This window comes from Microtus ochrogaster, linkage group LG8 (assembly GCF_000317375.1).
Source record: "Microtus ochrogaster isolate Prairie Vole_2 linkage group LG8, MicOch1.0, whole genome shotgun sequence".
NCBI lineage: Eukaryota > Metazoa > Chordata > Mammalia > Rodentia > Cricetidae > Microtus > Microtus ochrogaster.
In genome coordinates this window covers 11,033,863-11,048,533 of record NC_022033.1, presented here as the reverse complement: position 1 = coordinate 11,048,533, position 14,671 = coordinate 11,033,863, and the positions used below count along the sequence as shown (strand labels likewise).

The following is a 14,671-nucleotide window of genomic DNA, read 5'->3' as shown; positions in this document are numbered from 1 at the left end:
AGCGAGAAGGGAAGTAGCCGCTTTTTTAAAGGGAGAGAGACCACGCCCCAATGGGCTGGTATCTCAGCGGCTATTGGCTGGAGGAGCAGAAGGATCTCCCGCAACACCTCAGCCTCGGTGGCACCTGGGAACAATGCATGCCTTTAGGAAGGAATCGGGGAGGGTCTAGAACATGTGACAGCAGGATTGGACTAAGCAAAGCTCAGACACTGGTAAACCTGTCAAACCAGCTTCTGTGAGACTCACTATATCCATGGGCTCTGGGTTTAACCAATACCACACCTCAATGAAGGTGGAGAGCTATCACACCAAGGGCTTGCACATATGCATGTGCACGTGCAAACATGCATACATACATACCTCTCTCGCACAACAGAAAAGGCCCTGCAGGGCAGCCTCGGTAGCAAAGGCATCTTAGAGACACATCAGTCTGGGCTGGCACAGACTAGTTGAGCAGCACATCACTTGTCTAACACCATAGGCCCTGACTTCAACACCCCCCACACACCCCAGAATGTAACAGACTTGAGCTTGATAGAAACACACACATGAAACAATTTTTAAAATTTTGTGTGTGGGTGTTTTGCCTGCATGTATGTATGTATGTATGCACCAGAGGCCCGAAGAGGGTGTTGAGAATTGAACCTGGGTCCTTGGAAGAGCAGCCAGTATCATTTTTTTTTTTTTTCGAGACAGGATTTCTCTGTGGTTTTGGAGCCCGTCCTGGAACTAGCTCTTGTAGACCAGGCTGGTCTCGAACGCACAGACCAATTCTTAACCATTGTTAACCTTTTTTTTTTTAAGTTAAAAAAGAAAAAGGAAGCTGGGCAGTGGTGGCGCAGGGCTTTAATCCCAGCACTCTGGAGGCAGAGGCAGGCAGATCTCTGTGAGTTCAAGGCCAGCCTGGTCTACAAGAGCTAGTTCCAGGACAGACTCCAAAGCTACAGAGAAGCCCTGACTCGAAAAACCAAAAAAAGAAAGACAGAGGGAGTCACTGACAGGGTGTTACCACATGCCTTTAATTAGAGAAATCTGGAGGGAGGGAATCTTAATAATGTCTGTAGCCACCAACAATGATTACTCCCAGAGGACACAACCCCCACTTTGGGGAAATGGGCAGCTTGACCCTTGAGCCTGGTTCCCATCTCCCCCAGATGACCAGACAGTTTCTGAGTCCTGTCACTTGAATGGACAATGGCTTAGAGGCCAGTGTTGCTGCAAATGAGGGAAGCCACAAAAGGGAGCTATAACACCATCAACATTTTGTTTAACAATGGAAGACACTTTATTTAGTTTTTTTAAAATCTCTGAACATTTCAACTCTGTAGAAATCAAACGCAAAATAATGTGCATTTTAAATTAGCATATACTTAACTCTCCGGATCACAGCAATCTCCTATGGTGAGAAACACCTAGGAGGGTGAGGCCATGCCAGTCTGTACACACAATATTTCCTGGGAGAAAGTACACTGAACTAACCTGGGCAACCTGGCCTCCATCTTAGAGTCCCTGCAATGCTGGAGCAAACTGGAATGGAAAACTAGAGCTCTCAGGAGTGTGCCAGGCATCGCCAGTTCCAAAGCATGGAGGGAACTTCAAAGACCGATGCCCAGGGAGGCTAGTCTCAGTAATAAAATTGCTCAAATTTAGCTGTATATACACCTATCTACATGTAATCTATCAGCTAGAGATTTAAAAAAAGAGCCATATAAGATTTGAAAACCTTAAAATCACTCCAGTAAATCGGAAGAACACCAGCAAATTCACAGTGGCTCAGGGTTTGGCCAGAGTCAAGCCTGCTCTAGAGCTGAACGCCTTTCTTCGGGAAAACCCCACTAGCATATATGTCCCACACAGCATACATCACAGCTGCCTATGGCTAAAGTGTGCTACCAGTTCACAAGAAAGTGACAGTTTCAAATTCCTGCCCTACTCCTGTCTCTGCTCCCCAAAAAAGGAAAATTAAGAGGTGGGTAATTTATACAAGGAGTTGTGGACACTCAGCTGCGTACTGGAGAAGCATTTATCTGATGGGCACATACCACCTCTGCCCACCCTAGTGCAAAAAGACTGAGAGCTACTGCTGAGAGCCCTGCAAACCAGTGAGGAAGGCTTAGATGGGAGTGGAGGGAACCCCACCTGAATTTCCTTCTGAAATGAACTTGAGGTTTGGGGTGCGAGATCATGCTCAGCAGGCACCAAGACCAGAGCTGTAGATGTGAGGGCTGAGGTCTCCACCTTGTCACTGGGGTCATTGCAGCCCTCGGCACCGTGCTAACCCCACGTGCACACTGGAGGTAGGTGTATAATATTAACTGTAGGGAAGGGCAGCCGCCCTCTACCCATACAAGAAGGACCATGGGATTTGTCAGTCCCCTACCCCGAGGCTCTTGGTTCCACCCTAGAAGTGGAGACCACCCCCCTTGGAAGACTAAAAGACCCAGGGCACCTTTATAAATACCGTTATCATTAATTTTTCACCATGTTGAAACACACAGCAAGTTGAATACTCACTTAAAAATAACCTCAAACTCTGTATATACAGTACAGTCGGGGGGAGGGGGTGCAAACAGGAAGGGACATCAGTCCTTCTGTGGAGTCCACTTTCCAATCGCTGAGCAGAGCTCGCCAACACTGTGGGCTGATTGAGTGGAGCTGGCAAGATGGCATTCAGCTAATACTGGACTTGCTCCCCTTTGATACCAGTTGGAGGGAGGTAGGGGACGGGGACATCTGTCTAGGGATCCTTGTATCAGGGGAGCAGGAAAAGAGGCGAGCCATCAGAGAGGCCCAGTATGGCAGGAGGGCTCATTTCACAAGCCAGCAGGCCTCTAGCTCGCCACTCCTGGTGGGCATTTGAAGGTGGCCCAAAGGATCCTTCCCAGTCCAAGCGGGCTTTGCGGTGGGAGGGGTAGATGTGGCAAGAGTCCCAGAGACAGAGACCTTCTTTCAAAGGAACCAGAACCCAAACCCAAACCAGCTGAGCAGGGAGTGGAGAGGTCAGCGGAATGACTGAATGGAAGTGCCACCCTGTCCCTCAGACCGAGGGTGTGAAGGAGCAGTGACCTTGGCTGCTTCTGTGGTCAAGCTCAGATCCCAGATTCTGATGCTGCTCTGCTACCTCTGGACGGGACCAAGCCAGGTCAGCGGTGTAGCCCTTGTAGCGGAAGATGGGGGTGGGGCCTATCTGTACACGAGATGGGAGAACTGAGTGGATTTGTAGTTCAGCTGGTTGTTGGGCATGAACTTGTGCAGCTCACTCTTTCTGCAGCACGGGTCGTAGTGGTAGGCGCCGAGGCAGGCGTCACAGGAGACTTTTGAACACTGGGTGCAGGTATTGGTGGCACCCACACGGTTACAAAAGCCACAGCGGGAGGTGGCTGTGGTGGAGGGCTTGGGCTTTGAGTGGACAGGTGGCAGCCGGTCAAGGCCCTGAGTCTGACCCACATACTTCTCCCGCATAGATGCCCCATGGACCAGGCTGTCGTGACCAGATGCCTTGCTGGGAAAGGCGCTGGGCTTGGAGGCCAGTAGACTGTCACAGCGCTGGCAGAGGGCAGAGCTGCAGGACAGGCCACAGTTTTGGCACTTGGATAGGGCAGACTCTTTGGTGGGGGGTGAACGCTTGTGGTAGATGGGGTGGGCATCATTTTTGAGCAGCCATACATCCGGCCGCAGAGCATCCTGCCTCCGATAGGTGGCCCTGGGTTCTGAGTCCGTATACAGGTCCACGTCATCCTGAGTGGAAAAGTACGGACTGCGCAGCAGGCCAAGTCCGTTGGTGGGGGAGATGGACGGAAGGTCATCAGGGCTGCCATGGGGGGAGCTGGACATGGTCAGCAAGGAGGGGGATGGGCGGATGATCTCATCCTTCAGGTCATCCCCTACATCCATGGCCAGGGGCTCCTTTCGCAGACTCAGTGAGGCCTTTGAGGGGAGCTTCCGGCTCTCCCAGTAGCTGTCATAGGCATCCACTGACCTGGAAGGTTTGGTCACTCGAGGCTTGTAGTAGTCCTTGGCTGCCCGCTCACTGGCTGACTTCTGAAGTGCCACACGAGCCATGGATGTGGTCAGGTGTTCCCTGCTGTCAGCCCGTCGCCGCAGAGCATCTGAGCACCCGTGCGCATCCTCTGTGCTGCTCTTGCGTTCAGTCACCACATCCAGCTCTGAGTAGCCCTTGTCCTTCACCTGCGAGTAGATCCCCAGCATCTGCTCACACTCGACCTTGGCCAGGAAGAGCTCAAAGGAGACCATCTTCACCTGGAGGGACTCCACAAGCTCCCTGAGTTTGTATGCAGTTCCCAACTCAGGCTCGTAGCCCATGAACCTCAGAATGGCTCGGATGTCCTCCTCCAGCAAAGTGGACTTGACATAGTAAACAAAAGGGCCTGTGTAGGTCTAGGGAGAAAGTGGGCAAAAAACAAAACAAAAACAAAAACAAAAAAGAGGCATGCTACAGAGAGGCCTGTTCAAACCAAGTGCAGAGCAGGACCAGCGGGGAGAGAGACGGGAAGATCCTGCCTGCAGACCACAGAGGCAAGAGCATGCTAAATGATCACCACCAAGCAAGGGACACACATGGCCCCTATGAGCCCAACAAGGTCATCAGCTCTTTGTGTAGGCATGAAGGCTCTGCTCCACAAGGAAGCACAGGGGATGGGTCTATAGGGAGTGGGATACTAAACCCAGAGAATGTCCCTTTCAGGCCTTCACCAAAGTTTGAAGAACACACGGAGCCTGGGGATATGGTTTGGGATACAGCATGCACTTCAGGTTTAATCCCACCACAATAAACACACACAGAACATGCCACGGTTCCAGCCTGGCCTGGGGCAGTCTCTACTCACCCCCATTCCCCTGCTATGGAATCTTCTCTCAACCGCCCCCCCCCCACCTTCCCCAACTGGAGCTTTGGTCCACACCAGCTCCCAGCTGCTTGGAGCCCATGGGATGAGAACAGGGCGTGTGCACTCAGGAGGGAACAGCAGGCAGAGGCGGCCACCCCACCTCACCTTGATGCTGCGGAATTCCTTCTTCCAGGGGAACAGGAAGAGGTTGATGGCCATCGTCTCTAGCATGCTGAAGGCGCAGTGCAGAGCACTCAGGCTGGAGCTGCTCAGTGAGCGCAGGGAGCTCTCTGCCACTTCATAAAACCGGATCAGCCGAAATCGGTGCAAGGGGTCCACCTTGTGCAGGCTGAGCAGGGTGGCGGCTGCCACTCGTAGGTACTCATCGCTGCCAGGCTGCTGCTTGCTGGGGGTGGTGTCCACTTTGCCCTCATGGAACTGCACGTACTTCCGAAATAAATCATCCTTGTACTTTGTATCCATTGAACTGGGCTTCCCCAATCAAACCCAAGGGCTACCTCATCTCCCCCATGGCCCTGGAACTGGAGGCTGGCACATCACATGAAGAACTGGCATGGTGCCCATGGACCAGCGCATGCTCTGAAAAGGGAGGAACAAGAAGCCATTATCCATCTGACTGGTCCCTACCCCGGCTTCAGAATGCTGAGGACAGCAAAGCCCAGAGCTGGCCTAGGCTATGCTAGCTTTTTAGCCCAGATGGCCACCATATGCTCTTCCACCTGGCACAGATACGGTACACATACGTGGTGCAAGGAAGAGAAAACACACCAGGTCCTGGGTCCAGCAGCTCACAGGAGTGACTAATGCCTTGGAGGCAGGGTCAGGGAGCTGGTGCAAGTTTTGGCCTTGGTGTCACAGAGGAGGAGTTTGGGAAAGCCCCGAGGCAGAGTTAAACCTGAAGCACTGCCAGGCCAGGGTGTGACACTCACTGGAGGAGGCAGGAGAGAGGTGCTGAGCTGGCTCTGCAGAGCAGGTCCCAGGCAAGGGGAGCACAGGGAGCTACTGTGGGTCCTGAAGACAGGCAGCTATTGAGAAAACTACCCAGGGTCACAAAGCTCCCAAGGCAAAGCTAAGGTCAGAGACCAGGCAGGCTCCAGAGTCCAGGCCCAGACCACCACACCCAGCTTTCCTGGAGCAGGAAGTAGCTTGGCACCAACAGAAAGGAGGCTGCTAAAGACCAGGCAGCAAGAGGAGATGGGGGAAGGTTGGAGAAGGCTGACTACTCACGGGGCACACCAACCCATCCTGGTGGTGGGGGCTGGGACTGTAGTGATCTATGTGGAGAGACCCTGGGTCCCACTTCCAGCAGGGTTTCAGTGAATGACCACTGGGGAGTTTAGCTCAAGGGTCTGAAGAGGGACCTCAGAGAACAGACAGACTGCTGTCCCTTCACCTTAGATGGGGCCAGAATGCACATCAGTCCAGCAGCTCACAGGCAACCTTGGGTAAAAGAAGCAGCATTCACACTGCCACACATGGCTCAAAAGGGTACACCAGGACCAATGAGGCAGCAATGCAGGGGCTCCCAAGCCTGAGTTCAGAGCCCTGGTCCACGTCACTGGGACAATCCCTCAACCCCTGGACTCCTTTTTCATGAACCCTGATCAGCACACATAGCTCTGCAAACGTGGCCAAGTAAGGACTTATACTTGTTTAGCGAGATGGTGACAGGACCTTCTCCACCCTGGCAAGGTGCCCACTCGCAAGACGCCAGGCTCTCAAGAATGCTCCAGCAGAGTGGATGTGAACCACACCTGACACTTTCCTGGCCTGAACCCCAGAGTATGGGTGGTGACCACCTTACTCTAAGCGAGCCCCTGCACCTGCCCAGGTGGGACAAGAGTTCATCAGCATCACTGAGACTGTGGGAGGAAAAGGGGCAGGGGGGAGGTAGGTAGGCTGGCCTGTGGGGTCCTCTAGCAGATATATGCTCTGACAAAAACCACAAGGTCCACAGAACCACCCTGGCCTCAGTAAGCCACAGCTCAGAAGCTCTGGTTTGGAGAGATGTCTGGCAGCATTAACAGTAGGGTAAGTGGTGGAACACACAGCAAAACTGGGGGCACACAATGGATGTGGGGGCACACTCTGGAGGTAAGGCATGATAGCCTTGGTTACAGAGTGAGGTTGGAACAAAACAACAGACACTTAAGGACCTGAAAGACCCCCTTCTTCTACCCACTGTCCTTGAGGGCACCCAGCACTTTAGAAACAAATGTACGGAGTGCCCAAAAGCCAAACACAGAGCTCCAAAGGTGAGCGCTAACTCCAGACCAAGGCCAGAGGCCCTCTGGGGTCCCACTCGTCCTCACAGCGGTCTAACACCCTCGCAGCAACAGCCATACAGTCCCTTGCTCCTCAGCTGTCAGGATGGCTCTACAGCACAACGCTTGCACATGCATGGTTTTTCTGTTCTTTCTGACTCTTGGGTGACTGGCTCACTGCATCAAACAGGCCTCAGCTCCAACATAGAGCTGCTGCTGCTGCTGCATCACACCGAGTAAATCCCACCTCAATGCCATGTAACACTACAAGAGCCACAATATGAAAATATCAACCTTATTCTTTTACTTGCTTCCTCTCAGTTCCTCCCTCATAACCTGTAACTCCCACCGAGTCAGAGGTCACCACAGCACTTAGTGTTGATGCAGTTCAAAGTAGGCACCTAATACATGGAGCAATGCATGATGTAAGGAATTCACGCACACACACAGTGACCTTCACCTCTCAGCAGGATCATGAGAGCAGCTGGAGGAGAAGTTGCAAATATGGCATGCCATGCAGCCTGAAGCTCAGGGTGAGCCTGTGCCTGGACAACCATGAAGTCCATGTCACACCAATGTTTTACAAAGCACCTACCTTCTGCCTGGCCTGGTTATGGGTGGGGGACAGGAATTGTAGAAGCCATCGGTGAGGAAGACAGTGTGCACCAGTTCTACCTAGAACAGCTCAGCAGCCACCCGAGCATGCACATCCTCTCAATATAAACTCACATTTGCAGCTGCTCTAGATAATAAATATGGGGTTTAGCTATGAGACGCTCCCTCCCGTTTACGAAACTCAACTGGTTTTGTTAAGTTTGAAAACCAAAAAGAATATCAAGTGGATGGGGGTGACTCAGTGGTGGAGCACCTGCCTACATGCATGAGACCCTGAATCCCATCATAAGCTCTAGACAGGGTCTCATGCAGCTTACATGTCTCATGTAAAGCAAGCTGACCTCAAATCTGCTATACTGCTGAGGATGACTTGGAACTTCTGATCCTCCTGCCTCAGCCTTCCAGGTCCTGAGATAAATATTAATGAGAAGGGCTGAAGGCTGGAGCCATGGTTCAGCAGTTTAAGTACTCTGGCAGCTCTTACAAAGGACCCAAGCTTTGATTCCCAGCACCCACATGGCAACACTGCCTATAACTCCAATCCCAGGGGATCTGATGGCCTCTTCTGACCTTTGAGAGCCCTGCATGCACACGATGTACAAGCCTATATACAGGCAAATCACCCATACACATAAGACAGGCATGGGCCACACACACCTTTAATCCCAGCACTCAGGAAGCAGGCAGGTGGATCTCTGTGAGTTCCAGGCCAGCCAGGGATACATAGAAACAGTCTTGTTGAGGAGGAGGGCAGCAGTGGGGTGGCTACCATGCGTCTCCCTAAACATTGCTATTTTCTTCTCTCCATAGAAGCCAGCCCTGAGCTCCAAACAGGTGATATTTTCAAAGTGAGCCACCCTCCTGCCCTGATCAGTTCAGAGGTGCTGTTTGGCAATGGCTCCTTACACCACACTCTTGTTTTTTTGCTGGCAAACAACAACCAACAACTTCAGTGGGTGCTCACAGTCCTAAAATAAGGGTGAAAAACACACGTAGGAAGAATCCTGAAGCTGAGCGTAGCAGCAGCACACACCTAGAAACCCAGCCCTAGAGAGGCTGAGGCAGGAGGATTGCTATGCACATAAGCACAGTATGGACTACTCTCAAGAAAATCTCAAATAGGCATAATAGGGGAGGAGAAAGGCAAAGAAAATGAATGCCTGTAATCCCAGCACTCAGGAGGTTAGAACAGGAAGATCCAAAGTCCAAAGTCCAAAGCCAGCCTAGGTACAGAGTAAGACCCTGCATAAAAAAGGACAGAGGGACAGGGAGATGGCTCAGCAGTGCTTTCCATGCAAGCGAGAGGGACTGAGTTCAGCACTCAGCAGGGCACTGTACACACTGTAGCACCAGCACTGGGGAGTAGAGACAGGAGTTTGAGAGCTTGATGAACAGCCAGCCTAGAACGGGAGCTGCTGGTGCACGCCTTTAATCCCAGCACTCGGGAGGCAGAGGCAGATGGATCTCTGTGAGTTCGAGGCCAGCCTAGTCGACAGGAGCTAGTTCCAGGACAGGTTCCAAAACTACAGAGAAACCCTGCCTCGAAAAACCAAATAAATAAATAAATAAATAAATAAATAAATAAAAGAATGGGAGCCGGGTGATGGTGGCGCACGCCTTTAATCTCAGCACTCGGGAGGCAGAGGCAGGCGGATCTCTGAGTTTGAGGCCAGCCTGGTCTACAGAGAGAGTTCCAGGGCAGCCAAGGCTACAGAGAGACACCCTATTTTGAAAATAAAATAAAATAAAATAAAGAGAGCCTAGTTCCAGGGCTACACAGCAATATCCAATCTCAAAAAAAAAAAAAAAAGAAAGAAAGAAAGAAAGAAAGAAAGAAAGAAAGAAAGAGAGGTGGCGGCAGCTAGAGGGGCTCAGTGGTTAAAAACACCTGTTCTTGCAGGCATCTGTGTTTGATTCCCGGCACCCATATGACAGCTAACAATTGTCTATAACTCCAGTTCCAGGGGATCTGACACCCTCTTCTGACCTCAGTGGGCATCTGGCATGCCTAGAATGTGGACTGACATACAAACAAAATACCCACACACATTAAAACAAACAAACTTTTTTTTAGTGGGGGAAGGGGCTGGAGAGATGGCTCAGTGGCTAAGAGCCCTGGCTGAGGACCTGGATTTAATTCCCAGAACCTACATAGGGGCTTACTACAGTCTGTAACACCAACCCCGGGGGATCTGACATCCCCTTCGGGCCTCTAAGGCACACACATGGTCCATAGACATGCGTGAAGGCAAAACACCCAACGATATAAATAAAAATAAATAGAAAAAATTCTTAAAATGCAGAGATAAGAGAAAGTCATGCAATCTCTGGCTTCCTCTATAGATATATGCGCAGGTGTGAAGACCGGATGACCACAGATGGCAGGATAAGAGAATGGAACAGTGAACAGTGGGGCCTACTAAGTCCCAAGTGACATGGCAGGCTCCCCCACTTTATTCACATCTCCCATTTCATCCTGACAGCAGCTAAGGAAACCGATACCCTCAACATCTCCAGCAGGGTCAAAAGGGCCAAAAGGACCAACAGGTTGCGAGGACTGGCTCGCTTCCATTCAGCTCACTCGTTTTTGGCTGTAATTGGTACCAGGATATGCAGGTCCCTGTGCCGGCTGTTCAAAAATCAGAAAGATCACAGGACGGCCCCAACATTCAAGACGAAACTGAGCACAGAGAGGTAACTCACTTGTCCTAAGTCACAGAGCCAAGAAGACATGGATATGAGACCTGAACTTGAATCTAACCCTAGGCAAAAGCCATCTTGTTCATCTTCAGGAGTGGGCCCCTTGAAGGGTTTAATCAGTCAAAATGCCCTGCAGCCCGGGAATCCAAATCTGACAGTAACAAAACTGCCATCTTCCCACACTGAATGGGCTGGGAGAGCCACCAGCCTCTTTATGATGTAAGCTCAAGGGCCCAGGAGAGAGGTTGTTGGCCAGAGACCAGCCAGCAGCGAGGCAGTTACATCATCCCTGCTGAACACATTCCCTAAGAATACAAGGCTGCCTTGTGGCTGGCCCTAACTGGTGTCTTTTCTGAGCACAGAGCCAGCAATTTATTCCCAACACTCTGGAAAGCACAACAAAAAAACACGCTCTCTGCAAAACACAGCCTGGTTACGGGAGAGCAAGACAGCCCAGCGACAGAAGCTGCTAATTTCTCCAAGCAACCCAAAGACTGGAATGCCAAGCCATACTAGGCTGGCAGGGGGAAAATGCAGCTCTGAGAATAACCGGAACACAGAAGCAGAAGGATGGATGCCTAGTGTCGTCGGCTCTGGGTGGCACCTCCTGCACCCACAATCTGGGCCCCTTTGTAGAGCAATGCATAGGGAGGGAGGGGCCTTAACCAACAATTATTCTTTAAACATCCAACGGGGAAAGCCGAACGCGTTTAAAGTTCGCCTGAATAAAACCCAAATAATTTGGGAAGTGGAACATCGGTTCGGCTTTATCTCTGCTGGCCCTTTTGAGCAGAATGTGTCCCGTGGCAGCACTGAAAGGCACTCCCTCCCTACACTGGCAGATGCTATTTGGGTCCCAGTTCTCCAATCTACATGTTTACACACCCCTGGTTCAGCTTCGACCTCCAAATAGGATCAGAGCGACGCGGCTCCACCTCTCTTCTCTCTACCCAACCTCTATGCACTCATTCTAAGCCAGAGGTTCCCAGACCTCTCGGCGGCATCTCCTGCTGACTGTAGAACACTACAGGAACTCCCCACCGCTTCTAGCCTCCAGAAACACTATCACCCGGACTTCCAAAGCTCTGAAAACAACTTGAGCTGGAATGGAACATGGCTTCTCTGCCCACGGCTGCTTCTCCTAAGGGTTCTGAAGGGAACTACGTCCCTTCTCTGCAGGGGACGCAAACCTGCGGCGGCTTCTCCCGACTGGGTGAGTCGCCTGCTTCTGACCGCCACAGCGGCGCGGAAAACGCCCCAGGCTCAGAGGCAGGCGCGTACGGTTTTTTGTTTTTTGGTTTTTTGTTTTTTTTTTGTCGGTGGTGCTGGGAACTGGAGGCAGAAACCAGAGCACCGCACACGCTGGGCAAGCTCTCACTAACGCCCTTCCCTCTGCCAATGAAGTACTGGGACCTGTCACTGGACACTTGCATACCCCGGCACCGTGCAACGCCTGCGTCCTCTCATTCCACGCCCACCGCAGCCCCGGAAGGCCGCCGCGTCCCTCTTCACAGACCCGGAGACTGAGACTCCTGAGGCGGAGCGACTCAGGCAAGGTCACTACTCCGTGAGCCCAAAGCCAGGTCCGCCTCCCCTCCCAGCCGCGGGCCGCGCGCGGTGCCTGCCCCCGGGGCTACCGGGGGCGCGTGTGCAGTCTCACCCGGGAACGAGTGCTGGGGCCGGCCGCAAATGGCAGCTGCGGCCGCGGGGACGGAGCCGAGGGCCTGGCCAGCGACAACGCCCACAGGGACCTGTCCTCCCGCCTGCCCCGCACTCACCCGCCGCTGCCCGCCAGAGAAGCGAATGCCGCCGGAGCACGGCCCCCGTACGGCCCCGCCGCTCCCGCCGGCTCCGGGGACCGAGACCAGGACCAGAGCCAGCGGCGACCCGGAAGCACTCAGCCCGGAGGTGACGCCACGGAGGAGGGCTCTGCGAGAGGCTGGGTCGCGGCTGCGCGCTGAGCCTAGGAAAGACCGGCGGAAACCTGTGGCCAGCAGATGAACGCGAGGAACGGAAAGCGGAGAGGAGGCTGCGGGAGACGGGGTGGGGAGCACTTCTCCGCGGAACCCGACTTCGCCCCTTCGGGACCGTCGAGGAGGCACAAGCGGAATCCGGAAGCAAATGAGCTGGAAGTGACGCGCAGCGCTTTGCCTGCAGACGCTGGTTAACCGGGTTGTCATGGAAACGGGTACTAGCGCGGGGAGATTGGTTTTTCCACCTGGCCGGCTTTCCCCTGGTCAGGACAGTGCTTGAGAGCCCGGACTGACGTCGAGACCCGCGATCGCGACAAAACCGCTGGGGATAGCGACAAAGCGTAGGCAGAGGTCACGTGAGACTGGAGAGCGGACCTTGAGTGTTAACTACAGGCAACCGAAGTTAATGATGCAGATGGGGGGGGGGGAGGCATAGGGGACTCAGGAGAAGGCTCCGCGTTTAGGAACACTTGTCACTTTCAGAGGACCCAGGTTCGATTCCCAGAACCCGCGTGGAGGCTCACAACCATCGATAACAGTTCTAGGGAATCTGATGCCCTCTCTGACCTCCACGGGTACCAGTCACGCACGTGGTGCACATACATAAATGCAGGCAACACATAACGTAAAATAAAAATAAGTCGCTACATAGCGAAACTCTGTCTCAAGTGATAATAATCCATTATTCCCATTAATCCATAGATTGAACCTCACTAATCCCAACTATTCTGAAGGCTGAGTCAGGAGGAATGTGAGTTTAAGGCTAACATGAATAGTTTAGCGAGCTCCTGTCTAAAATAATAATAATAATAATAGGCTGGGGGTGTAGCAGGCCCAGAACCCTTGCCTAGCCTTGAACAAGCCACTTAACCTCTCTGAGCCTCATCATAATACCTTTTAAAAGCAGTAATAATAACAGTATCAGCTGCCTAGTGAGCTGTAGTCAGAATGAACTACTACATAGAAACTACTTAGTACATAGCACAGACTAAGGACCTAAAGGAGTTGCTTTTGAGACAGGTAGCCCTGGCTTCTAGAGCTTACTATGTATTCTGGCCTGGAACTCACTTGTAACCTGTGGAGCTCAGCCCGCCTCTGTCTCCTGAATGAAGCTGGCTTCTGTTCTGTAACCATGGAAACCAGAGGGGCAAAAGCAGTCCACCCAATTCCCTTTGAGACCTGCTGTCTACACTGGCTTATGTCCTAACAGCTTGCCACTTGACTTTTCATAGGTTTCTCTAACTCCTGTTTGTCACATTGACCAGGAGCTCCCTGAGAGATAACTTCGGGGGGCTGTGCTGGAGAAATGGCTCAGCCTTTAAGGGATGCTGCTCAAGGACCTGGTTCAGTTCTCCAGAACCACATGCCAGTCACAGGAAAGCCCTCTTCTGGCCTCCGAGAGGGCACTGCACACATGTGGTGAACAGTCATACATTCAGGCAAAAAGAAAAAATGATCATACACATGAAATATTTTTTTAAGCCAGGCAGTGGTGGCGCACGCCTTTAATTCCAGCACTTGGGAGGCAGAGGCAGGCGGATCTCTCTGAGTTCGAGACCAGCCTGGTCTACAAGAGCTAGTTTCAGGACAGCCTCTAAAGCCACCGAGAAACCCTGTCTCAGAAATATATATATTTTAACTTATGAGAGAGAGATGATTTGCTGCAGAATCCCTAGAGTTTGCCAAGTGCCAGATACATGAATTAGGCACAGAGCATCATTTTTGACTGGCTGGAATTTTTGTTTTCTCAAGACAGTCTCGATGTGTAACCTTGACTGTCCTGGAACTCACTATGTAGATCAGGCTGGCCTCGAACTAACAGATCTACCTGCCTCTGCCTCTTGAGTGCTGACATTAAAGGTGTGTGCCCCTATACCTTGTTTGTTCACCCCTCTGGCCTCTCCACACCCTGCTGCCTGGTAATGGATAATGAATGCCCTTCCCTGTGTTGCTTTCTTCCTGGCTTCTTCTGATTTCTCCAGCTAAAAGATCCAGAGCACTTCTCTTCTGGCTTCCCACAACACTCTTTCAGAATTGTATCTCAGCACTCCAGGCCACATATGTATCCAGCCTGCTATCTGCACCAGGACCCACATCCCTTTTCACCTGTGTTCCCCAGGAGCTCTGTGCATGTCTGATCAGGAGCCATCCAACTGGTGTTCCCTGGTTTTACGAGTCATTCTTAGAACCAGGGTGACACCAAGAAAATAAAGCCAGTAAGGTTTGTCAGAAAGCTTGATGTAACTCCACG

At 52.1% G+C, this 14,671-nt stretch overlaps 1 protein-coding gene across 1 annotated transcript; it reads right to left on the bottom strand.

Annotated features, from left to right (window-relative positions):
• Nucleotides 1-1,266: 1,266 nt before the first annotated feature.
• Nucleotides 1,267-12,827, bottom strand: Spata2 (spermatogenesis associated 2). The gene is made up of 3 exons (XM_005362856.2): nucleotides 12,226-12,827; nucleotides 5,013-5,447; nucleotides 1,267-4,398 (listed from the first exon to the last, which is right to left on the bottom strand). Exons 2-3 carry the CDS (start codon nucleotides 5,328-5,330, stop codon nucleotides 3,184-3,186), a joined length of 1,533 nt encoding a protein of 510 aa, XP_005362913.1. The 5' UTR covers nucleotides 5,331-5,447; nucleotides 12,226-12,827; the 3' UTR covers nucleotides 1,267-3,183.
• Nucleotides 12,828-14,671: the final 1,844 nt, after the last annotated feature.

Coding starts and splice junctions, on each gene's coding strand:
- Spata2 (XM_005362856.2), bottom strand. CDS start 5,330: ATGGATACAAAGTACAAGGATGATTTATTTCGGAAGTACGTGCAGTTC. Junction 4,399..5,012: donor AGGAATTCCGCAGCATCAAG/GTGAGGTGGGGT, acceptor CTTTCTCCCTAG/ACCTACACAGGCCCTTTTGT.